Genomic DNA, 27,829 nt, shown 5'->3' on the forward strand with positions numbered 1-27,829 from the left:
ATTGTATCTGTTGCTCCCGATGTGGTCTCCTCTACATTGGGGAGACTGGGCACCTCCTAGCACAGCGCTTTAGGGAACATCTCCGAGACACCCGCACCAATCAACCAAACCGCCCCATGGTCCACCTGTGCCCACACCTCCTCCCTCACCTCTATCCAAGGCCCTAAAGGAGCCTTCCACATCCATCAAAGTTTTACCTGCACATCCACTAATATCATTTATTGTATCCGTTGCTCCCGATGTGGTCTCCTCTACATTGGGGAGACTGGGCGCCTCCTAGCAGAGCACTTTAGGGAACATCTCCGAGACACCCGCACCAATCAACCAAACCGCCCCGTGGCCCAACATTTCAATTCCCCCTCCCACTCTGCCGAGGACATGGAGGTCCTGGGCCTCCTTCACCGCCGCTTCCTCACCACCAGACGCCTGGAGGAAGAACGCCTCATCTTCCGCTTCGGAACACTTCAACGCCAGGGCATCAATGTGGACTTCAACAGCTTCCTCATTTCCCCTTCCCCCACCTCATCCTAGTTTCAAACTTCCAGTTCAGCACTGTCCCCTTGATTTGTCCGGACTTGTCCGACCTGCCTAGCTCCTTTTCCACCTATCCACTCCACTCTCACCTCCCTGACCTATCACCTTCATCTTCTCCCCCACTCACCCATTGTACTCTATGCTACTCTCTCCCCACCCCCACCCTCCTCTAGCTTATCTCTCCACGCTTCAGGCTCACTGTCTTTATTCCTGATGAAGGGCTTTTGCCCAAAACGTCGATTTCGCTGCTCGTTGGATGCTGCCTGAACTGCTGTGCTCTTCCAGCACCACTAATCCAGAATTTGGTTTCCAGCATCTGCAGTTATTGTTTTTACCTAGTTTTTATGTGCCTATTTTCATTGTTCTGCATGCAACAGAAACACTGACAGCAGGTGAGTACTGTCTAGGGCTACCAACGGACATATGAAATTGATTAATAAAAACCAAAAGAACTGCAGATGCTGTAAATCAGAAACAAAAACATAATTGCTGAACTGTTCCGATTAAGGGTGACTCAAACTGAAACATTACCTCTGATTTCTCACCACAGGTGCTGCCAAACCTGCCAAGCCTTTCCAGAAATCTCTGTTTTTGTTGCTGCAATGGATTAATGTTTGGTAGTACACAAAAAAAAACCCTTTGTTCAGTCTTTAAGAACAAACGTAGAAATATAGGACCAGATGTAATCAGCACTAGACATATCCATCCACAAGCTTGATTTCAAAGATCTCAAATATGACACGTAGTGTCCATTTGCTTTACAATTCATTTCAAGTGAACAGTCTTAAGTTATATGAAACTCTGCTGAATGCAACCTCCCAGGTTTTGGTCTGGTATATCGCCATCCTCTCCTTTACCAGGATGCCGCTCCTCCTTTACAAATATGGCCGTCAATCGTCCCACCTGCGTTGCGTATTCTCCTTTACCAAGAAGATCCAGGAGTTTCCTTGCCCTGCACAAATATGGCCGCCATGCCCCCTCCACGCGCACGCATGAAGGTTTCCTCCTGTAAAAATATGGTTGCAGTGCACCTCTGCTCCAATCACCGCCTGCGACGCCACCGGCATGCGACTACAAGACAATATCGTCTGCCGCTGACGCATGCGTGAAGAGTCCGCCTGTGGAGGGATGATGGAGGCTGCAAGTGGTCACCAGGTAATGTCCGTGGTTTGGGCTTCGGCCTCCTCCGTGAGTGTAGCCGGCGAAATAGCCGCGGAAGTGCTTCCTTCTACGATAAGCTCACCCTGAGACAGGGAGGTTGGGGTCAGCACAGAGTCTATAGTTTAAGAGCCTTGTGCAGGACAGAGAGCTGAAGGCCTTCTGATTTCAACTTGGTCTTTGTGTCCTTCAGGGGTGTTTACCAAACATTGAACAGGGGAGGAGAATAGGAGAGAGGACGTCTTCAAATTAAAGCCAGGCCATTCAGCATTGAAATCAGCAAATACACTGTCACATAAAGGGTGGAATCTACTGTTTTGTGTGTCACCTTAACCCTTAATGTGATTTGGAGATACAGTTATAGAGATTGATTTGATTTGATTTGATTACTTACAGTGTGGAAACTGGAAACAAGCCCTTTGGTCCAACAAGTCCACACCGACCCTCCGAAGAGCAACCCACCCAGACCCACTCCCCTACATTTACCCCTTCACCTAACACTATGGGCAATTTAACATGGCAATTCACCTAACCTGCACATTTTTGGACTGTGGGAGGAAACCCGAGCACCCGGAGGAAACCCACACAGACATGGGGAGAATGTGCAAACTCCACACAGACTGAGGTGGGAATTGAACCTAGGTGTCTGGCGCTGTGAGGCAACAGACCCTTCGGTCCAACTCGGCCATGCTGACCAGATATCCCAGCACAGTCCAGTTCCACCTGCCAGTACCTGGCCCATATCCCTCCAAATGCCTTTTAACTGTTGCAATTGTACCAGCCTTTGCCACTTCTTCTGGCAGCTCATTCCATACACTGCAGCACCAACCATTGCCCATGTAGTGCCAGCCCAGTTCCCCAGAGTCTAGATATAAACTGCAATGCCCAGGGCACAGCAGATCTGCCAGGCACCCTCAGAGGAGTGGGGACCTCAGAGTTGGTACAGGGTGTCGTGGAGAGCTCGGTGATGGAAATAGTGGCTATGGCGAACTCTGGCGATGCTGGTGTTGGACTGGGGTGTACAAAGTTAAAAATTTCACAACACCAGATTCCAATCCAGATTATTTGGAAGCTTCCAAATAAACTTGTTGGACTGTAACCTGGTGTTGTGTGAATTTTAACCTCTAATGGGGTTTTGCTTGGTCAACTGAAATTTCCAAGATGTGGAGATGCCAGTGTTGGACTGGGTTGGACAAATATCACACAACACCAGGTTATAGTCCAACAGGTTTATTTGGAAGTACAAGCTTTTGGAAGTGCACCTGATTAAAGGACAACCTGGTGGACTAGAACCTGGTGTTGTGTGATTTTTGAAATTTTCAAGACAGTGATATTACTGGGAAAGGTTATTAAAAGATATGAAAAGTGAGAACAAAAAAGGGAACTATCGAACTTTGTGTCTCTTATCAGAAAATTGCTTAAATCTGTACATAATGAGTTCCTTGAACATTTTTACTTAACAGAATAGGCACAGCCTACCCTCAGCTGTGCCAATGAACCTTTAAATTACTGGTTAAATTACGGAGTGATATACAAACTAACATTGCATTCACAGAAATCGAGAAGGTTTAATTTGATCAGAGTTTTCAGATATTAAGGGGAGCAGAAAGGAGAGCTGGAAACTATTTTTAAGGCTGGGAGGTCCAGGGGCACCGTCTAAAAATTAGAGCCAGATTTTTGGTGAGATGAGGAATCAATGATTATAGAAAATTTGAACACACTTTCACAAATAGTAATTGAATTCTGTCTCTTTTTTTCTGTTTCCAAAAGAATAGCATATTATGAGGAAATTAGAATTAGGTTTCACATCCGTCATGATCTAATTGACTGCCAGAATGGACTTAGCTCCAATTGTACAAATGCAAACAGTGAAAATACTGGAAACCTGAGAAAGGAACAAAAATATTAGAATTATTTAGCAGGTCCGGCAGCATCTGTGGAGAGAAACAGTTAATGTTTTAGATCAAGTGAGTGATTTTGATTGGAAACATTAACTCTTTCCAGTCACAACTATTTTAAAACTGTAGCTGATAATCATGACTTGGAGGAAGGAAGCAAATGCATTGTAGCCAAATTTGCAGGTGACACAAAAATAGTTGTAAAAGCAAGTTGAAGGAGGATACAAACAGTTTACAGAGAGATATTGACAAGGTTTCTGAAGATCTGTAGCTTGGGTTGTGGTTGAAGTTCTTGCTCGTTTCACCCAACCAGTTGATTTTTTTTTCTGCAGACGTTTTGTCTTCCGACTAGATGACATCTTCAGCCTCCGGATGAAGCACTGTATTATTATACAGCACTTCGTCTGGAGGCTACACAGCACTGAAGATGTCATCTAATCAGCAGATGAAATATTTGCAGAAAAATCAACCAGCTTGGCAAACTTCAGAGGTTGGTAAGTTAAATGAGTGGCCAGAAGTTTTGCAAATGGAGTCCAATGTCAGAAAATGTGAAGTTGTTCATTTTGTAAGTGAGGATAGAGTATTTAAATGGAAAGAAACTACAGAAAACTGCAACACAGGGACTTGGGGTACTTGTATGTGGAACACAGAAAGCTAGCATACAGGTACAACAATAATGAGGAAAGCTAATGAAATGTTAGCCATTATTTCAAGGGATTTGGAGTATGAAAATATGGAAGGCTTTTGGCAATTGTACAAGGTGTTGGTGAGATAGTGTCTGCAATATTGAGAGCAGTTTTGGTCCCCTTATTTAAGAAAAGATATTTAATTGAAGGCAGTTAAGAGAAGGTTCACTGGGATGATCCCTTATTGGCAAAATTGTCTTACTGGCAAATGCTAAACAGTTGCGACTGTACTCATTGAAATTTAGCAAATTGAGAGGTGATTTCATTGAAATACCTGGGCTTCTTGAGGAGCTTGACAGGGTAAATACGAAGAGTGTGTTTTCTGTCATGACAGTCTCGGACCTGACGGCATAGTCTCAGAATTAGGGAACTCCTAGTTTAAGACTGAGATGAGCAGTTTCTTCTGAGGATTGAGAGTCTTTGGAACAGTTTGCCACAGACAGCTGTCAGGACAGAGTCCTTTGTGTATATTTAAGTTTGAGTTGGATAGTTTCTGAATCTGTAGGGGAGTCAAGAATAATGAGGAAGATGCAGGAAAGTGGAGGTCAGGAGTGTTGGATCAGCTGTGATTCTATTGAATGACCAAGCAAGGTGCATGAGCAGAATGCCCTGCCCCTATTATTCTTTTCATGCTTTTGTTTAGACATCTTCAAACCCATCTGATCTACAAGAAATTGATGATCTGTCATGTAAGAATGGTCCTGCCACAAAGGTTTGACAGCAGGATATGTATTTGTTTGTGGCAGGAAACAAAACTGGTGAACTGAAAGAAACTGAAAGTTGATATAAACCTGAGGAAGGCAGACTCAGTAGTGAAAGCATTTTATACCATGTAATTATGCTCACCAGAGCCAATTTTGATTTAATTCAAACAGGTTGTTTACAAAGTGAATTGTCCAAGAATGACTGTGACATGATTTGAGCTTCAACAACTTTTTAGAGTCATAACAATGTATCAATAGTATTGTTCCTGTAGTCCTAACTATTTGTTGAAAATCAGTCCCAATATCTGCACCTAGCTAATGGACATAATGAACTGTTTGCCATTTAAGATATTTTCTTTCTTTTTAAATGAGAATATTGGCAACAGGTTAAATATTCTCATCAATGTGTTTTGTTATTGGTTTTCTGTACATGTGTATATTAACGTACATGACGTATGAGGAAGTGATACTTCATCGTTTTTACATATCCAGGACAGATAACAATCAATGATATACTTTTGACACCCACTATTTGCATCAAACACTAAAGTTACCTATAATATGGGCAAGATGTAGAGTAAGGCTTCTTGTAACCTCAGTTTACATTTTCATGCCAACCCCAGCTCAAGAACATTTTCCATTGGAATGCTTTTCAAACGTTTTGGGTTAAAAGACAATTTTCAAATTGATTAGTAAAGATAAACAGAAATTGCTGGACAAGCTCAGCAGGCCTGGCAGCATCTGTGCAGAGAAATCAGAGTTAACATTCGGGGTCCAGTGACCCTTCATCAGAACACAGCAATCTATCCATCTGGATTTACAAAACTGCATAATGCTCATAATATGGGAATCCTGTGTTAGTAAATCTAAAATGTATCACATTTCACTGACATGGCAATTGCTGAATTAATTTGTAAACTGTATTCCATTCTTCATAGAAATAACAGTAAATAGCTGTTTAAACACCAAAGTGAAGTACAGAATCTGTTTTAAGTTATGCTATATAGTCATCCATACTTTATATGTCTTCACTTACCCAAATACCTTTATCCACATGACTAATGAATTCGTGCCAATTTTACTATTAGCATCAAAAAAGTTGCAGTGGCACATGCTGCCTGGTAAAATAATTGAGAAGGGCTTTACATGCACTCAAAGCTAGCCAAGCCGGGCCAGACTTGATCACCGGTTAAGTTAGCTTGTCTTAAATTGTCTTGAAATAGGTTGCATGCATTTACTAAAACAAAAGCAAGCAACATAGCAGATGTTGTAATGCTCTGCAGATATTGCTTAATCTGCATGTTTCCAACATTTTCTTATTTGATTGCATGATGAATTAGAGTTGATGTGTTCAACCAGAATTTCAAAACCATTTAAATCAAAACCTTCCATGTTCTTAACAGAATGTGACACAGCAAGATACCCTTCCTTTAATACACCAACAACTTATTGAAGTTCCATTTGTAAAACAATCAGACCATTGATGACTTGCATCCGCCCGTTTAATTTTAGATATTTTCTTTCTTCCAAACCAGCTAGTGCAAACTAACCTTCTCTACACTCCCTTTAGCTAGAAGTGATATTATCTTACAATATATGATCATCTACATAATATCTTGTATAGAATCTTGCTTATTATATCTGACAAATAGAATCACATTAGTGGCTTAGGACTTCTGTATGTTTTTAGCTTCCCAATCTAAAGGTGATTAGTGTCAGTTTGTATCTGAATGCAGGTCAATTATATCTGTAATTAGACACAGAATGCTGGAGAAACTGAGCAGGTCTGGTAGCATCTATTGGAAGAGAAACGGAGTTACCATTTCGAGTTTAAGAGTCACCTTCTCGTACAAACTTGAAACATTGATTCTCTTGTGTCTCGGCAGCCGCTGTCAGACCTGCTGAACTTTTTTAGGATTCTGTGTTTGTTTCAGATTTCCAGCATTCACAGCATTTTGCATTTGTATCTGTGGAATTGCTAATACAGCGTAAGGTTGTTGGATGTGTCTGTTGACACTTGAAATGGTGGGCAACTGTGCAATTATGTTCATCCAGAAATGTGCACATGCACAATTCCAGACCCTCTATGTAAACCAAAGGTATAATGTTCAAGGAAGAAAGTCAAAACTTTGAGAAGAAAAGAAAAACAAATAATTACTTGTGTTTTACTTTAAACAGGATAATGGAATGAGAGAAGATTCGGTCCCTTGGTACAATCATAAAATGTACTACAGATTTTGGCAGCATTATCAGCTAGCTATGGGCTGGCTGCAGAAACATAGACTTGCTTATCGCAAGGCAGTTGAATCACTTGAGTATTCTCCTTGGTATTACACCGAACCAGGAGCAACTCGCTTTGCTGACTTGCATAATGGATATTCGTACTACTCTTCAAGACTTACTCAACAAAATGAGCATAGCCAAAGACGTCAAGAGCACTGCAGCTCAGAGTTTGAAATGGGAGATTTGAGCCATGAAGCCTATTTAAATGCTGACACAGAAGGGGAAACAGATTCAGATAGCGAAATAGAATGTGATATCAGCAATGTGGAAATAACGGAAGAATTGCGCCAGTACTTCAAACAGACAGAAAAACATCAAGAAGAATTAAGTAAGTGTTAGAAATTACATCTAATTTTTCTTGTTGAATATATCCATGATCTTGTAATGGATTGCTGCACCTTCCTTTCCCTGTTTCTCCCTACTCCTGTGACCACACGTTTTCCCCCTTCCAGAGAGTCTCAACTCTTTGTGGCTCCGATCAGAATAGAGTGGGAATCAACTGTGCACAGAGTGTCAATATTAAGTATGTAGCACCATGGATCTCTTTTGTAGAAAATTCATTTTCACCTCATTTAATTTTTTTTTAATCAGTCAAGATGTCATTGCAATATTACTTTCAAGACGATCAACTAATTGTTCATAGCTGTCTGTTCATGGGCATTCTTAAGCAGAGAAACAGAGTTTTGCTATACTTGCCTTTCTCTCTTTATTTTCTGGTTGAATAATAACTTATTTTTCTTCAAAAAATCAGCAAGTAAAGCATGGAACAGGAGCCAATCTCCAATTATTTATAATTTATTAACAGTGCTAGACTATAGCATTCACATCCCAACACTATTATCACAATCCTAGTTCTGCCTATTTACAGCAGTTTGTTAATCCATAGTTAAGCACAATTACTATATCATTAATATGTCGTCTTCTCCATCTCTAAATAAAAATTAAGATTTAATACGTATATCCAAAACTTTTAACCACCAACAGCTGTATGCTGTGCATAGTATTACATTACAAGATCCTCTTTAGGCTGTTTCATAACTTTTTTACATACATTTTTTATGAAAAATAAATTCCGTAGTTGATCACTTGCACAATCATTTAGTTTTAGAGATCTTTCAGTATTGCATTGGTTTCAAGCCAGTTTGGTCAAACTATGAGCTATCATCACATGCATCTTTTTGTCATGTTGGCATTGCCCTGGAATGAACAATAATGTCCATGATAATCATTGGGTATACTGTCTTCAATATGTCCCTTGTAAAGAATTTCACATAAAATATTTGACAAACAGAATCCCATATTTATTGTTTCAACATAAACCATTGTTTCAGCAGTTAACTGTATTCCTAGCAAACATTTATTACATCGGCCACAGAAGGTGATCAGAGATAACTTCTCCACCCCTGCTAGTCTGTGTCTTTGCAAGCAACACATCCCAAATATTAATAGAAAGATTTGGACAAAACTTGTTGCATTCCCGGAACTTATACATTTTTAGAGAATCCATTAACATTGGGAGTTGCAGTGAGTTGACTTCTTTTGTAGAAGGTTATGGGTTGTTACATTTGGAATGTTGCTGATTATTTTAGAATATTGTGGATTTTTGTGGATGCTGTCATGGCATTTGTCACAGCTGTCAAAATGTGAACTGTTTTCAGAACAGGCTGTTGGATGTAGATTGACCTGAAGGTACTGTTGTGAAGTGAACACTCTTGAGAAAAATATTTTTTAAATTTATGATTACAAAGCATCAAGCACTGGGGAAAAAGCACACAAGAGCTGTGTAGTTCTAATAATGTTAAGTTAACACAGAATGGCTAAGATTTGTTCTCTACTGAATGCTTTCCACACTGGTTTGCTTAGCTTCCCAAACAACAGGTTATTACTTTCCATTTTTAACCTACAAGGCATATTATCAAATTAATTGCACTCCAATGCCCCAACAGGAAGATTGCTAACAATGTCTAATTTTGTGTCACTAAGAGGCATGGGATCTTAAATATGCATTTATCCAGATATAATAGTCTTGATGAGTTGTTTTCTCTTAAATCAATCATTCTTTACTTTTGTTGCAATACCCAACTCCAACACATCAAAACTAACACATATTCTAGTCTGAGTACACAATTGATTTCAGCCTATCAGTCAAGCTTTTCAATTGCTCTTTGTTTACTGTTAAAAGGACAACTTCAACAACTTCCTCATTTCCCCTTCCCCCACCTCATCCTAGTTTCAAACTTCCAGCTCAGCACTGTCTCCTTGACTTGTCCAACCTGCCTATCTCCTTTTCCACCTATCCACTCCACCCTCTCCTCCTTGACCTATCACCTTCATCTCCTCCCCCACTCACCCATTGTACTCTATGCTACTCTCTCCCCACCCCCACCCTCCTCTAGCTTATCTCTCCACGCTTCAGGCTCCTGATGAAGGGCTTTTGCCCGAAACGTCGATTTCACTGCTCGTTGGATGCTGCCTGAACTCCTGTGCTCTTCCAGCACCACTAATCCAGTATATCGTCTTTCTGTGATAACTTTGCATAATTAACTGAAATGGAAGCAACACTTTTTCTCAGAATTGTTGATTTATAGTTATTCTAGATCTACTGTGCTTAATATCTAAACCAGTATATTTAAAAGCACTGTGTGCCTGACCCTGAATTTTAAATCTTAAGTTCTGCTCTAATCACTTTAACACATTTCTCCAGTTCCATGGTACCAAACCAAAAGAAACTTTCAATATCATGAGGATGCTTGAAAGTTTTACTTTGTTATCAATAAAACATTGCAAAGTTTTTTCATTTGAACACCGATCTTCATGAAAAATGCCACACTGAGGGTGTAATTTAGGCAATGAGCATATTTGTTTAGTTTCCGTCTTCTGTTCTGCATACTTTGACTGCCTTGGAAGCATTTCTCTCTGAAAAGTATAGCCTTGCAGAAGCACAGTTTTGTGACAGGCATTGACCTATTCTCCTGTGAATATTTGGAATGTTGCTGATTATTTTAAAATATTGTGGATTTTCGTGAGTGCTGTCATGGCATTTGTCACAGCTGTCACAATGCGAACCATTTTCAGAGCTGGGAATACAGTTAACTGCTAAAACACTGGCTTATGTTGAAACAATAGATATGGGATTCTGTTTGTCAAATATTTTATGTGAAATTCTTTACACGGGACATATTGAAGACACTATACCCAATGATTATCATTAACATTATTGTTCATTCTGGGCCAATGCCAATATGTGGCTGAAAGATCTAAAAATGTTTTTCAATAGCTCTTCCAGCTGTGCAGGGCTCCATTTCAACATCTATACCTCAAAATCATTCTACGAAGTCGCTAGTTGCTAGCTTCATTTGAACCTTATTGACGTGTAAAAATATTTTAATACAAGTCCGTTTATGTGATAAAACTAGTTACCTTTTTCTGCGACCTCAGAATAAACTTTTTTTTTTCCCAACAATCTAAATCCTTGTTTTGACTCTCAAATAGTTTATCCTCAGGTTTATTGGCAGTCACCAAAGCTTCACAATCCGGACTTCTTGATTTGGAGATGACAGTGTTGGACTGGGGTGTACAAAGTTAAAAATCACACAGTACCAGGTTATGGTCCAACATGTTTATTTGGAAGCACTAGCTTTCGGTGGTTGTGCTTCATGTTTCATTTGTGCCTTTTTCACAGAATATGTGCTCAACACCAACCTTTCTTCTATCTCAGTAGAAACTACATCAGCACTTATAAAATGGCTTACTCCAGCTATTTTGCATGAATTTGAAACCTTCCTAAAATCAGTGATGGGTAATGCTTCAGAATTTGGAGCGGGGACAGTGTAGGAAGGAATATCAGCTAGCATTTGGGAGAGATGCTTGAGTTAAGTAAGGAGAATCGCACATATTTTCAAAATGCAGATCATGCTTAATTCTTTTGAACTAAGTGTTTGGTAATAGCAGAAAAGACGAATGAGGAGGTGTGACCTGTATTGATTTTTCAAAAAGCATTTCACAAAATATCAGAAAAGGCTGGTTAATAAAACTGTGGTATCTGGAATACGAGAATCGGTGTTAGCTTAAATATTATCTTGAGGATATTACAGTGAGTTGTGGTAAATAATTGGTTTACGCACCTGAAGAAGGGAAGGCAGTGGTGTTTTGCAAGGCTCAGTGCAAGGACCACAATTGAATGAAGAAAATTTGGGCAGACTCTGAAGAGTGAAGGTAGTTTAATTGAAAACCTGCAAAATACTTAAAGAATTAAAAGAGTAGATGCTTTCCACTGTTGGGGAGTCTAGAGCAGGGGAACAGTTTAAAAGTAAGTGGATGCCATTTATGTCTGAAATAATTTTATTTACTCTACGTGGTGAATCTCTTTAATTTTATACCCCAAGTGGCTTTAGAAGCCTGGTTTTTGAGTATATTTAGAGATTGAAAATCAAAAAATTATCCATGCTGTAAAGAGTTATGAGAATAATGTGGGTGAACATTATGCCATTTAATCAGTCATGTTCATGTTAGATAGTGGAGCAGGTGCAATAAATTGGCCTATTCCTGTTTCTTTGTTCCAATCTGTAGCAGTTCTATCATAGAATCCCTAGAGTGTGGAAACAGACTCTTGTACAGAAGCCAACCAGCTTGGTCAGTGGTGATGGGTGTTGAGGTTCCCCTAAGTAAAAACAATAACTGCAGATGCTGGAAACGAATTTGGTTTCCAGCATCTGCAGTTATTGTTTTTACCTCGTTAATTTTAACCCTACTGTGAATCCTCTTGCAACAATGCCTGCCTTGAAGAAGTTTTCCTCCTCTCTCTACAAGAATCTCGGAGTCCGTCTCCCACTGCAACTCCCAGGTCATTTCCTCTGCCCCTTTATTCCTGATGAAGGGCTTTTGCCCGAAACGTCGATTTCGCTGCTCGTTGGATGCTGCCTGAACTGATGTGCTCTTCCAGCACCACTAATCCAGAATCCAGGTTGAGGTTCCCCTACCCATACAGCATTGTTTTCCTTTTTGCCCTCCGTATTACTTGTAGTTCATGTTCAACATGCAAGAGTACTGATTCATCAGCTGATGGATAGAGGCAGTAGGTGGTAATCAGGAGTATTCCATGCCATGTCTTCATACCATGAGACATCATGGGCTCTGACGTTGGTGTTGAGGACTGGCTTGGAAACCACCTTGGTTACATATGCTCCTGAATCATTCTATTAAACAGTGAACAATTAACATACTACATAGCCTTGAGCGATGGATGGATTATCCTTTCTTTCACGGTCTGCTTCACTGTTTTATAGCTCCTGTTGAACTGAATGCTGTTGTAACTCATCACATGCTTATCCCACAAATGGCAGGATAAGTTGAAATACAGTGTGAGATGTGCTGAAAGTTCATAGCATACAGTTTTAAAGAAACATTAGTTGAATTAGATGAAGTGCAATTAAAGGGACTCAACAACCTAATTAAATTTTCACATTTAATTTAACAAAATTCAAATAAAAATGCGATTTTGCAAGCTAAAAATGAACTCCATCACATCTTCCCTGTCCAAGGTCACCCAGCAACAGTCGAGAGTGTGGTGCTGGAAAAGCACAGCAGCTCAAGCAGCATCCGAGGAGCAGGATATTCGATGATTCAGGCAAAAGCCCTTCATCAGGAATGAGGATCACCTAGTAATAGACCTAACCATGAAAGAGGGGCATGCAGTCAGATCAAATGACCCCCTCAACTGTTAGTTTCATAATACAATTGTTGTTGACAGCTTGAGTCCTAAAGTGGAAGAATAATTCATAGCTTTAAATTGAAATTACATTTTTGTTTGTTAAGGGAAGATGTGGTTTTTAGTTTCATAATGATATGTTCTGTGTGTGGTATCAGGTGTTTGGTTTTGTTTTTGCTGACATGCATTTTAATGAGGTCTTTAAATTCTTGAGATGAACAGTTTGGTACTTATAAAAAGGTTTAGGGTGATTGGGAGAAAATGTTCTGTTACCTGGTGAACAAGAGTTCAGTAACACAAAGTCAGAACAATCTGTAAGAAGTTTGGCATAATGCAGGTCAGTTCAGAGACAAGGTCTCTTAACATTAGAGTTCAATAACGGTCTCCAACTAATCTGGGCTGAAAAAGAAGTCCTGGCTGACTTCAAAATCATGAAAGGAAAAGTCACCGGAGGCAGAAGACTGAAGTATCCGAATGGAAAACTGAGTTAATTTGTTTAAGAGTCTCCAGAAAAGATACTACCTAACAAAAATAACATCAATTGAATGCACAGAACGTTTTTGAACAGGGAACGGAATACTGCCATAAAGTTGAACAAGGAGCTTTAGCATTGAGACAGCATTCACACTTCATTGAGATCTGAGTGTATCAATTTAAGGTTGTTGTGAGAGCAAGAAAAGGCTGAATTTTTACAAGTATTTTCAGAATCATAGAATCCCTGCAGTGTAGAAACAGTCCCTTTGGCCCAATCAATCCACACCAACCCTCCAAAGAGTAACCCACCCAGATCCATTCCCCCAACCCTATATTTACCCCTGATTAATGCACCTAACTTACACATCCCTGAACACTATGGGCAATTTAAGCACAAAGTCAAGATTAGAGTGGTGCTGGAAAAGCACTGCAAGTCTAGCAATCCTGATGAAGGGCTTTTGCCCGAAATGGCAATTTTCCAGCTCCTCGGATGCTGCCTGACTTGCTGTGCTTTTCCAGCACCACTCTAGTCCTCACTTTCACACAATTTAAGCACAGCCATTTCAGCTAACCTGTACATCTTTGGACTGTGGGAGGAAGCCCACACAGACACGGGGAGAATGTGCAAAGTCCACACAGACAGTCGCCCGGGGCTGGAATCGAACCTGGGTCCCTGGCAGTGTGAGGCATCAGTGCTAACCACTGAGCCACCATGCTACCTATTCATTTATTAGTTTTTTAACACTTTTTTTTTCTCAACTAAATTCCATTACACTACAAAGAACAGTAAAATTATGATAGATTAAAATTGCTTCTGTAGTTCAATATTTGGTCCATATGTGTTGTTTTCCTGTAGATGCTGGTTTGAAGTTCCCTATTGGTTGTTCTGGTATTATTGATCAATTATTGATCAATTTTACTGGTATATAATTCACTGAAGAGGAGGATAATAACAACAAAGTGCCATTCCTAGATGTCACAGTAGAGCGAACAGCCAATGGGGAACATCAAACCAGCATCTACAGGAAAACAACACATACAGACTAAATATTGAACTACAGAAGCAATCATCCCAACATCCACAAAAGAAGCTGCATCAGAATATTATTTCAACAAGCCAGCACAGAGGAACTATGCAGAGCAAAGGAAAATCACTTACACCATGTATTCAAAAAGAATGGGTACCCAATGAACACAGTCCGCCGATTTCTCAGCAACAAACCCAAACAAGTAGACAAAACATGTCCAGAAATCCTAGCTACTCTCACCTAAGTCAAAGACATCTCAGAAATGACTGCCAGACTACTCAGACCCCTTGGCATCATGGTAACCCACAAACCCACCAACACATTAAAACTTGAAACACCCTATACAGGCAACAAGCAAAACTAATGTCATTTACAAAATATCGTGCAAGGACTGTAATAAACACTACATTGCACAAACAGGCAGGCTACATGAGCATTAACTAGCCACAAAATAACATGACCCTCTCTCACGAGTATCCTTACATACAGATAAGGAAGGACACCACTTCGACTGGGACAACACATCCATCCTAAGACAAGCCAAACAGAGACATGCACAAGAATTCCCAGAAGCATAACATTTCAACCCGAACTCTATCAACAAACACATCGAGTTAGACCCCATCTACCACCCCCTGAGAAAAAGAACAGGAAATGACATCACCACAGGAAATGACACTACCAACCCAAACATATAAATAGAAAGCAGGAATCAGCAGCAGTGCTTTGCCTGGAGGCCCACCACTGAAGATGTTACCTAGTAGGGTGGCGAAACGTCTGTAAATGAACCTTCCAGTTCAGCGAGCAAACTTTCATCCAGAATCATTTCTAAATCGATTCCTTCAATTGAGTATTAAATAGTCATGCTATTTAATTTTGAGATTTGATTGACTATTTTCATTCTATTACCAGCAATATACACTTTTTTTTTCTTGTAGTGTGCATGTTTACATGTGTGGGCCCATTAACTTTTTTTAACAAAGCTTTTGCATGGAGTATGTTAAAGTGACCAGGAGCTTCAGGTTTGCTGCACAATTGTATGACTTAAAAAAGTTTCTTTCAGGAGGACTTTAGTGTTTTGTAATTGGTCAATGTTTCTAACCAGATTGGAAGGAGGTTAGCTGCACTTATGACAGCACTAAGCATCAGATTTGCAACACTCATTGATTTAGAGCCACTGCATTGGACTGATTTGGAACCAGTCAGTTGACTTATGAATACAGTGAGAGCATTCTGAGCCCAATGCAAAAGCCCTTTAAACAGTGTTCAATCAAAGTTGACAAAATTAAAAAGAATGTCTATGGAGAATGTGTCTGACAGTAAGTACTTCCATTTAAATTGTTTACTGGAGAATTTTCCTTATTAAAGGAAAATAAGAGGATTAACGTAAGAATAGTACAGAGACCATGTGCAATGCTGACATAAAATCTAATGCACTTAATTATCCTAATAGCAACCATGTCCCATTAAAATGACTCTAAAATAAATTTTGGAATTGCATATTTATACTATCAAAGTCCATGCTTGTCCAACAACAGAGCTACATAACAGATAGCAGGCTTAATCATACAACTGTGGGACAATATTCAAATGATGGAAATGCAGCTGCTAGTTAATGATTTTAATGTGCATGGCCAGTTTTTTTTGTGCACAGTGCATTTAAATGTTACAGCAAACAATACCTGTGCTTGGCCTCCTGTCTCCTCACTATAAAATAGGATTAATGAAGATACCGACAGTGGAAGAAGCAAATTGGTGAAGACAAAATTGGCAGGAGTAAATGGACGATAATGCAGTTTCTCACAATTAGTTTGGGAGATGACTTTCTAGGCACTTCTGAGCTTTGTAGCTCATGAATTTTCTACTTTTCCTTCCTTGATCTTATCTCAAAGATGTAGAATGAAGGTGTAGTTAAATAGGTTATTCCACTATATGTAGACACAATTTGCATTAAAATTCATAAATTGATAGGCAGGACAAACTGGAAGTGACACATGCAACTACATAAATCTGCACCACGCATGTGACCTCTGCACCAGAAAAGCAGCCAACTTTTGTTCCGAATATTTGTGTGCGCAGAGAGGTTAGAACATGGAGCTTACATGGAATAAGTACTTGAAGGAATAGAATCAATGTATTTAAAGCGAAGGTAGGTAAGTACGAAAGGGAAAAAAGTGCCAACAACAGGATCTGGACCAGATGGGCCAATGGGCTGAGGAGTGGCAGATGGAGTTTAATTCAGATAAATGCGAGGTGCTCCATTTTGGGAAAGCAAATCTTAGCAGGACTTATAAACTTAATGGTAAGGGAGTGCAGGTTCATAGCTCCTTGAAATGGAGTTGCAGGTAGATAGGATATTGAAGAAGGCATTTGGCATGCTTTCCTTTATTGGTCAGAGTATTGAGTACAGGAGTTGGGAGGTCATATTGCGGCTGTACAGGACATTGGTAGGCCACTGTTTGAATATTGTGTGCAGTTCTGGTCTCCTTCCTATCGGAAAGATGTTGTGAAACTTGAAAGGGTTCAGAAAAGATTTACAAGGATGTTGCCAGGGTTGGGGGATTTGAGCTATCGGGAGAGGCTGAACAGGCTGGGGCTGTTTTCCCTGGAGCGTCGGAGGCTGAGGGGTGACCTTATAGAGGTTTACAAAATTGAGGGGCATGGATAGGATAAATAAACAATATTTTCCCTGGGGTCGGGGAGTCCAGAACTAGAAGCTATAGGTTTAGGGTGAGAGGGGAAAGATATAAAAGAGACCTAAGGGGCAACTTTTTCACGCAGAGGGTGCCAGAGGATGTGGTGGAGGCTGGTACAATTGCAACATTTGAGAGGCATTTGGATGAGTGTATGAATAGGAAGAGTTTTGAGGGATATGGGCCGGGTGCTGGCAGGTGGGACTAGATTGGGTTGGGATATCTGGTCGGCATGGACGGGTTGAACCGAAGGGTCTGTTTCCAAGATGTACATCTAGAACATAGAACAAACCTGCACAGAACAGGCCCTTCGGCCCATGATGTTGTGCCAAACATTTGTCCTAGCTTAAGCACCCATCCATGTACTTATCCAATTGCTGCTTAAAGGTCGCCAACGATTCTGACTCTGCCACTCCCACAGGCAGCGCATTCCATGCCCCCACCACACCCTGGGTAAAGAACCTACCCCTGACATCCCCCCTATACCTTCCACCCTTCACCTTAAATTTATGTCCCCTTGTAATACTCTATTGTACCCGGGCAAAAAGTTTCTGACTCTATCTATTTCCCTGATCTCTATGACTCTATATGCTGACAGGTTAGAGGAGGCTCATATGGAACGCAAACATGAAGAAAGATCAATTGAACCAAATAGCCTCTTTCTGAGATGTACATTCTTTGAAATTCTCGGGAATTATGCAGTGTTGCTGCTGTTGATACATCTGAAAGAAGAGTCCAGAATGAAGAGAAATAGGGCATGGTGGGATGAGGAGGGGGAAATTTGGGGGAAAAGGAAGCATGAGACTTGGACTGAGAAAGCTATGGGATGGAAAGAACTGATTAAGAAAGGAGATCTGGATTTCATGACGAAACCAGTTGGAATCAATGCCATATGTAAAGTAATGGATATAAATCAAATTTTCTGGAATTTAAGCTTTTAAATGTTGGCCAAGGAAGAGCTTGTAACTATGAAATCCTGAATTATCCAATTGTTCACAGGAGAGGGCAGCATTTTCCTATAAGTAGAGAACTGGTTCTGTCATTAGTATAATTGCCTGTTGATGAGTGTCACTTGGGAATGTGTAAAAAAAGGTTGCATTTCTTGTTCACTTTGGGAAATGGGGGTTAGTTCAATCCCTTGGCTGTCGATCCTTAATTTCTCCAAGCCATCTGGAGAGGAGAGAGAGTTTTCTGTGAAAGAAGGAAACATTGGAAAAATCTGCAGATTCCTAAGATTGTTGCAGTTTGGATTGCCAGTTTCCAGATGATTTTAAAAATGTGATCAATAAGTAGAAGCGAGATGGGAAAATTGAGGACTCTGCACCTATTGTATTCATAGTAGTTTAACACAACCTCACTAAAAACAACAAAGTTGGGGACGACAAGGATAAAATCTCAAAATTATCTTGCTGCTTCTTCATTAAAAAAAGTTCTTTTCTAACATCTGTTAACATCTTTTTAAAGTAGATGACCATCTGGTTTACGTTATACTGAGGAAAGTGACTTTTTATAGTCTTGTAATCTAAAAATATACGTATACATGGCAACGGGCAACAGTATTGGTGGAAAAACTTAATCAAGGCCAGATTCACTGCATTCTACATTTTATGGTGCTAAATTACAGGCTTTCCTTTTTTTCGATTGGAAGGTATGAAATGTATTGGAGTTGTGGGTGTTTGCCCTTAAATTATCTAAGGCTAAAAGTGAAGCTGTGGACAATTCCGTTCCCAACATATGAAGTATTCGAATGCAGAGGGAGGAGTGAAATGAAATTAAAGATTTATAGAAAGTAAATATCTAAACCTATTTAATTATGTGATTTAACTTTGTAACATTACGGCGCTACACATTATTGCATTTTGTAGCCTGGAAATTATCGATGTACTTGTAATTTGCAGTGATTGCAAGCGACACAGATGTGTGAATTCTTCAAGTTAATTCAAGTGTTCGAGCTTGCCAATTTCTTAAAATTTAATTTACAGTACCTCCAGAATAAATTGCTTCCTTCTGCTGTCTTCAGGGTATTTCTAACTTCCCAACCCATGGGATTACCTCTTGCTATCTGACCACATGACAAATTGTCCTATTGACATCTCTCCAGAGCGGGAGTTGTTACTAAGCATGGTTAGTATATACTGTTCTGTAACATGCAATTACTATTATGAAGTAAGTGTTATTATTTGCCTGTTTGGATAAATATGGATTGTCGTTCTCAGTTTACCAATTGCCTCCTTGGACAAAGTGGGTTTGAGTTGTAAGTTTGCACCTTTTTTATAGACCTATAGACAAACCAATTGAGTGCCTGATTTTGTGTCTTCTTGCTCACTATTGTTACTCTCAGAAGTAAGGCAGTTAAAAGTTGGTATATCTTAGCTTCATAACCTCTTGAAAACTTCTGGGTTCTATTGGCCATTAAACCTGAGTCTGGTTCCATATCTGCTTGGCAATATTTCTTAAAAATCCAACTTGTATATTTTTCTCTTACCACCTCTAGTCTTTGAACATGTGGACTCCTTGCTGATCAGTGATTCTGTTTCTGCCAGATTTCTTCAGGTTTCCCCATCCAGTGGCTACTATTTATTTATGTGCCTTGATTTTGAGTGTAAGAATATAGAATCAAAATTTCTCTCTCTCATTTCCCAGCTGGGTTTATTAGATTAAGAACTCTGACAAATCTACCATTCTCTAACTAACCAGATGGTTCTAAGGCCATTTGTAGCACCCTACTTCTGCCTCCGTTGAAATCTGTCTAATTCAGCACAAAACAGGAATGAAAACCGGAATCCTGCTTTTCTGCAGAGGTCAGTTTCTTCATTAATTCTGAATCATTGTGGAAATAAATCGACCATTTTATAATCTGCAAAACTGGAGAAAGGATAATATTGGGGGAAAAAGTACCCCTTGTCTGATCTGCATGCAGATCAATAATATGCAGTACCGCCATACAACTCAAAGTGGAATGAGTTAAACCTGGATAAAATGCATCTTGATTCAACAAGAAGTTGGAGTTACTCTTTTTTTTTAAAAACAAAGATTATGTAAAAGAGGGTAATTGTTAACTACTCTCTCTCAACTTTATTTGCTTCACGTAGAAGTAAAACAGGCTTACTTTATGAATTTCTGAACAATTTACGTCTAACCCCCATGGTAAAGTAATCATCATTGTTGGGAATGAGATGTCCTGTCGACCCTGCAAAGCCCTTCTTACCAACATCTGGGGGCTAGTGCCAAAATTGGGAGAGTTGTCTCACATAGTCAAGCAACAGCCTGATGTTGTCATACTCGCAGATTCCATACCTTACAGACCATGCCCCAGTGTCACCATCATCCACAAATATATCCTGTCCAAAGACCGGACAGACCCAGCAAAGTTGGCAAGACTGTGCTAAATAGTTGGATGGGAGTTGCCCCGGGGTCCTCGACATTGCCTTCCAACAGCATGAATTATCATGGCTTTGGGTTAGACAAGGGCAAGGAAACCACATGCTGATTACCATGTACTGTTCACTCTCGGCTAATAAATCAGTACTTGTTAATGTTGAACAATATTTGCACACAATGTATTCTGGGTGGGGGCTTTCAATGTCCACCACCAAGAGTGGCTCAAAAACAGCATTAAATGATCAAACTGGTCAGGTCCTAAAAGACATAGCTTCTAGACTGGGTCTGCAGTACGTGGTGAAGAACCAACTGAAGGAGACAAAACATACTTGACTTCATCCTAAACATTATGATGGCTTCAGGTGCAACTGCCCGTGACAGTATCGTAAGAATTGAGAATGCCATCCAGTAGGTTGCATGGCATTGTGACTGTACTAACTGGGACAGATTTGGAATTCATCTAGCGACTCAAGAATGGGCATCAGCGGCAGAATTGTACTTCAGTACAATCTGTAACCTCATGGCTCAGTATATCTCTCTCGTAACCATTAGCATGAAGCCGGAAGATCAATCCTGGTTCAATGAAGAGTGCAGGAGGGCATGCCATGAACAGTACCAGGCAGACCTAAAACTCAACCTGGTGTCAACCTGGTGAATCTATCAAACAGAACTATTTGCATGCCAGAGGGCATAAGCAGCAAGTGATAGACAGAGCTAAGTGTACCCACAACCAACAGATCAGATCTAAGTTCTGCAGTCCTGCCACATCCAATCACAAATGATGGTGGACAAATTCAGTGAAGGCAGAGAAGGCATTTGCAACAAACTTCGGACAGAACTGCTGAATTAATGATCCATCTCTGCCTCCTCTCATGGTCCCCAGCATTACGCATACCAGTTTTCAGTCAATTTGATTCACTCCACATGATATCAAGAAAAGGTTGAAAGCATTAGATACTGCAGAGGTTATGGGTCCTGACAACATTCCAGCAATAATATTGAAGACTTGTGCTTCAGAACTTGCCACTCCCCTCACCAAGCTTATAACACTGGCATCTACTTGACAATGTGGAAAATTGCTCCGATATTTGGAGAGGCAAAAATTGATTAGGGATAGTCAGCATGGTTGTGCAAGGAAAGTCGTATCTCACAAACTTGCTTGAGTTTTTTTAAACAAGTTACCAAGAAGATTGATGAGAGCAGAGAAGTAGATGTTATTTACTTAGACTTCAGTAAAGCCTTTGACATGGTTCTGCATGGTAGGCTAATTAGTAAAGTTAGGTCACATAGGATTCAGCAAGAGCTTGCCAATTGGATAAATAATTGCTTAATGACAGGTAACAGAGTGGTGATGGACGGCCTGTTCCACAGTGATCAGTTATGGGTCCTGTTTTGTTTGTCATTTGTATAAATGATCTGGATGAGAATATAGAGGGCATGTTTGCGCACAGCACCATAATGGGTGGCATAGTAGACAGTGAAGGCTTTCTAAGATTACAAAGGGATCTTGATCAAACTGGTCAATGGACTGAAAAATGGCAGATAGAAGTCAGTGTGGATAAATGTGGAGATATTGCATTTTGGTACCACCAATAAGGGAAAGACTTATCCAGTTAATGGTAGGGTGTGGGGTAGTGTTGTAGAATAAAGGGTCAGACGGGTTCAGGAAAATAATTCTTTGAAGTTTGCATCACAAAGATAGTTGGTTAAAAAGGCATTTAGCACACTTGCCATCATTGCTCAGTCCACTGAGTATAGGAGTTGGGAAGTCATGTTGATGTACAGGTTATTGGTCAGGACATTGGTGAGGCCATTTTCTGGAATGCTGCATCTAGTTCTGGTCACCCAGTTATAGGAAGGATTGTTCAGAAGAGATATACTAGAATGTTACTGGGTATGGAAGGCTTCAGTTATAGAGAAAGGCTGGGATGTATTTCGTGAGCGGAGGAAGTTGAGAGGCAACTTTAGTAGAAGTTTATAAAATCATGAGGGGTGTAGATAGTGTTAATAGTAGTTGTCTTTTCTCTCGGATGGGAGCTTTCAAGACTAGGTGGTACATTTTTAAAGTGATGGGAGAGAGACTTAAAGACATGAGGGGCAAAATCTTTCATATAGTGGGTGGTTTGCGTGTGGAGTGAATTTCCTGAGGAAGTTGTAGATATGGGTACAATTACAACATTTAAAAGACATTTAGATAAGTATATGAATAGGAAAGGTTTGGAGGGATATGGACCTGGAGCAGGCAGGTGGGGCTAGTTTAGTTGGGGATTATGTTCGGAATGGACTGGTTGGACCAAAGGTCTCTTTCCGTGCTGTATGAATCTACAACTGTGTCCGGTACACACAGAGCAGGACAAATACAACCCAGCCAGTTACTGTCCCATCAGTCCACTCTTGATCATCAATAAAGGGATCAAAGCTGTCATGAACAGTGCAAGCAGTATCTGCTCAGCAGTAACTTGCTCAGTGACACCCAGTTTGGGTATCACCAGCACCTGACCTAGTTATAGCCTTAGTTCAAACATGGACAAAAGCACTGCATTCCAGAGTGATAGCCCTTGACATTAAGGTTGTATTTGTGTGGTAACGAGGAGTCCTAGCAAAACTATAATCAATAGGAACTGAAAGAACTGCAGATTCTGTAAATCGGACACAAAAACAGAAGTTACTGGAAAAGCTCAGCAGGTCTGGCAATACCTGTGAAGAGAAATCAAAGTTAAAATTTCAGGTCCAGTGACCCTCCTTCAGAATTCTGAGGAATGTTAACTCCGATTTCTCTTCACAGATGCTGCCAGACCTGCTGAGCTTTTCCAGCAACTTCTGTTTTTTGTTTATAATCGATAGGGATCAGAGGCAAACTCTCATTGGTTGGAGTCTTACCTGGTGTGTAGGAAGATGCAGAGATCCGTCATCTCTGCAGAACTTCATCAGGGTAGTGTCCTAGACCTAACCATCTTCAGCTGCTTCATAAATGATCTTTCCTCCATCGTAAGGTTCAGCACCATTCACAACTCATCAGTTACTGAAGCGGTCCATGGTCAAATGCAACAAGATTTAGAAAATATCAAGGCTTGGCCTAACAAGTGGTAGGTAATATAAATGCCATGCAATGACCATGTTTATTAAGAGGCAATTTAACCACTGTCCCTCGACATGCAATGGTGTTACCATCACTGAATCGCTAACTTTCAACATCCTGGGGCCTATCATTGACCAGAAACTTAACTGGACTCACCAGGTCAGAGGCACGGAATACTGTGGCAAGTAACTCCTCTCCTGACTCCACAAAGTCTATCCACCATCGTCAAGACACAAGTCAACCTTCTTTAGATTAGATTAGATTACTTACAGTGTGGAAACAGGCCCTTCGGCCCAACAAGTCCACACCGCCCCGCCGAAGCGTAACCCACCCATACCCTTACATCTACATCTACATCTACATCTACCCCTTACCTAACACTACGGGCAATTTAGCATGGCCAATTCACCTGACCTGCACATCTTTGGAGTGTGGGAGGAAACCGGAGCACCCGGAGGAAACCCACGCAGACACGGGGAGAATGTGCAAACTCCACACAGTCAGTCGCCTGAGGTGGGAATTGAACCCGGGTCTCTGGCGCTGTGAGGCAGCAGTGCTAACCACTGTGCCACCGTGCCGTCAGAGGTGTGATGGAATACTACTCACCCACCTGGATAAGTGTAGTTCTAATAACACCCAAGAAGCTTGACACTATTCAGGACAAAGCAGTGCACTTAATTTGCACTGCATTCACAAGAATCTACTCCCTACCCCACCGTCACTCACTAGCAGGAATGTGCACTGTTCACAAGAAATTCACCAAAGATCCTTCGCACTTTCCCAAACCCATGATCACTTCCATCTAGAAGGACGTTGGGATACATGGGAATGCAAGTCGAAGGCTGTGGTGCTGGAAAACCTCCGCCAGTCAGGCAGCATCCGAGGAGCCGGAGAGTCGACGTTTCAAGCACGAGTTCTCATCACACTTTTTGACTCTGATCCCTAGCATCTGCAGTCCTCACTTTCCCTCATACATAGGAACACCACCACCCGTAAGTTCCCCTCAAAAACACTCACCATCCCAACATGGAAATATATCACTGTTTCTTCAGTGTTGCTGTGTCAGAATCCTGGAATTACCTCCCTAAGGGCATTGTGGGTCTACTCTCAGCATGTCAACTGCAGCAGTTCAAGAAGGCAGCTCACCAGCACCTTCTCGAGGGCAACAAGGGACAGGCAGTAAACACTTACCAGCCAGCAATACCTATGCCCCCCGTGTGAATTTTTAAAAATTTGCACATTTGGCAACCGGTATCCAGCATTAGTAGCTTTTATGTTCATCTACATAAAGTGATAATGTTTAGGAGCCAGTGTTGGACTGGGTGGACAAAGTTAAAAATCTCAACACCAGGTTATAGTCCAACAGGTTTATTTAGAAGTACAAGCTTTCAGAGTATTGCTCCTTCATCAACTGATCCTTAACCACCTGATGAAGGAGCAGCGCTCTGAAAGCTAGTGCTTCCAAATAAACCTGTTGGACTATAACCTGGTGTTGTGATTTTTAACTACATAAAGTGACAAAGCTCACTCTTGTTTTAACACTGGTAATCTTTCTTGACTGTGATCTCAAAAACAATGAGTTATTTTACTATTTTCCCAACCCCAGCCTTTTACTTTGGCTTGTTCATAACCAGATAACAGAAACTAATAATGTTGAATCAGAAGCACCCCTGTGGTTTGCGCAAGTGACAACTCAGACTGGTTATTCAGTCATTGCACTGAGGACTGTTGGGGCTTGCACTTCTTCATTTTTGGGCTGGTTTCAAACCAAGGTCTCAGAAGAAAGGACATGCTGTTAATGGGAGGTGATGCCTACTATAAGTGCCAAAGACGAAGAGAAAGACATTTGTTTTCCAGCAGTGATTCTCTCTTTGTTTAGACAAAAATGTTGAACTGCACATTTGAGTACTGATGGTACAGATAAAGCCAATTGATATTATGAAGTAGTTAAGTTAACATATATAGTTAAAATGACAATTGCTGAAGTATTGCTAGGTTAATGACTATCATTATTGTTAATTTAACACTCCTGGGCTCATTAGAGGTACCTTCCTCTGAGGATGTAATTGCCACTTTTTCTCATCAAAGTAAGATTCTAATCTGTGGGAATATCAGATACTGACCATTAAGAATGCCAAGTCTAGCAACCTTAATGCAGAATAAGCTCAGTCTCTGTATTTCATTAATGTATAGCAGCTGCAGCCTTAGAAGATTGGCCAATGCTTGCAGAAATGTCATTTATTTTTCCTGTTATTCACATCAGCTGTCTTGCGGCCTCTGGGTAAAGTCAGCAATAGATGTTGAATTGGGAGAATTTGTGCTGCTTGATTGAGCTTCCAAGGAACTGAGTCGAGGCTGCTTAGTTATTTACTTAAAACCCTTACAATCAATAGGCAAATGATCCTTAACCCTTGCTGAATTAACTGCCATCAGCTAGAATGATGGGACATTACAGGTGACTTCACATTCCTTTCTGAAGAATGAACATATACTTATAGCTGATAAAGACTTGGCAATGATCCTTCCTCTTTCTTGCAGTTGATTGGCACATACTGTGTGAGCAAAAGTATGAAGAGCTGTCACTAGGATTAATTGCGGGGGGTCTGCTGATGACCTTAGCTGTATCATCCTGCGTGAGTTGAATTTAGAATCATTCACCAGGCATAAGGGAATCAACTATTAAAATGTTGAAATTGATAGAAGTACTTGTGCACAAGTACTTTTGAATATAAAGTTTAACTTCTGAATCTATACAAGTGTGTGTTGAAATGTTGTTAAATCCTTCGAAAGACTAAAATGCTCTTTATAACAACAGGCACCCTTAATTACCATCATCCTTATGTATTGTCTTTGCGCCATCTGTTCCTTGCCAGTCAATTCCTCTAGCTTTCAGATGTTTAGCAGCTACTTATCAGAAATTTAGAATATGGTATTCTGTTCATAACATTACAAAGTATTTGAACCTCATTTAGAATAGAAGTTATATAACTGCACGGAGGTTGTCCTAAATTGCCTGCTTAAGCCATTGGAGTGAGACTTGAAATCATAAGCTGACTCCAGGCTGAGTGTACTAGCATCAAACCAAGACCAACACCTTTATCATTATTAGAGTGGATGTGGCTGTCATGTAAGGTGTGTGTAATTTGTATATATTTTAGTATCATATTTTGAGTTCAAACTTTGAATTTGAACTTACAGCATGTGGATTATCTGTGTGACTAATGATTAATTTGTAGTATTTCTGTAGCCATGGTGATTTTTTAAAAATGTCTGAACGTGAGTGGTTTGAGGACTCGTGGGAATTTGTTTTAAGTTGGGAGAGTTTATAAGTTAATGAAGTAAACAGTACTTCTTTAAGATTTCACATCATAGATTCCGGAATTATTGTGGGCAATTAGGGGAAACCCCCTATAGCTAAATCAACCCTTATTTGTGATAGACAAGGTGTCCGAACTGTAAACATTTATTCTTTTGTATTTTACTGTTTTGAAATCTTTTATATTGTGTTACATGTGAATAGTTTAGTTTATTTTATCTTCAGTTCTTTTATGTAATAAACTTTTAGGTTGTTTTTGTTTGTAGACAAATCTGCATCATTGCATGTTTATGAGTTAGTGAGAGACCACCCTTTGTTAAAACTAGAAAAAAAACTTATCAAACCCTATTTCAGTCTGGGATCTGACTTGACCAGTATTAACATCAGCTGTGATCATAACAGTTGCCTAACTGTGGGGCATCACAGTAAGTATGCAGAGTTCACTAGTTAAGGTAGGGTACCCTGAAGCGCCTACTGTCCCTTTACCCTGTTCGAAGATAAGTAAATTGTTCCACCCTTTATGTACTGAAATCTAAGCTGAACTGAGCTATCCATGAGTACATTGTAAATTAAACTCAAGACTTCAGAGTGCAGCATCAGAATGATTATAGGATCAGCACTAAGAAATACTTGAAAATTAGGTTGCCTGTTGACACCGCAACTCAAGAGTTTGCACGTGCTAAATAACAGAAGCAATGCTAACCAGAGTTAAGAGATCCCATGAGTGATAGATCCAGAAAGAGCTCTGCCGTCTCCATCTTTTGGATCACTGATGATCTAATCATCATTTGTGAATGATGCGAGGCAATTAAGTAGCTAGTGGGAGAAGGCGGCTGCACAGACATCCTTTTGCTCAGTCATTAGGAGGCCAGTATGTCAGTGCAAAAG

General features: G+C 40.3%; 1 protein-coding gene across 1 annotated transcript in view; it reads left to right on the plus strand.

The window, feature by feature from the left end:
* The first annotated feature begins 1,559 nt into the window (after window positions 1-1,559).
* gemin8 (gem (nuclear organelle) associated protein 8) overlaps window positions 1,560-27,829 on the plus strand; it is a 40,149-nt gene continuing 13,879 nt past the window's right edge. The window contains exons 1-2 of the mRNA XM_072584849.1: window positions 1,560-1,689; window positions 7,159-7,591. Of these exons, the coding sequence (XP_072440950.1) occupies window positions 1,636-1,689; window positions 7,159-7,591 (487 nt within the window). The 5' untranslated portion in view covers window positions 1,560-1,635. The remainder of the gene's footprint in view (window positions 1,690-7,158; window positions 7,592-27,829) is intronic.

Source organism: Chiloscyllium punctatum, chromosome 15 (genome assembly GCF_047496795.1).
Source record: "Chiloscyllium punctatum isolate Juve2018m chromosome 15, sChiPun1.3, whole genome shotgun sequence".
In the NCBI taxonomy this organism is placed as follows: Eukaryota; Metazoa; Chordata; class Chondrichthyes; order Orectolobiformes; family Hemiscylliidae; genus Chiloscyllium; species Chiloscyllium punctatum.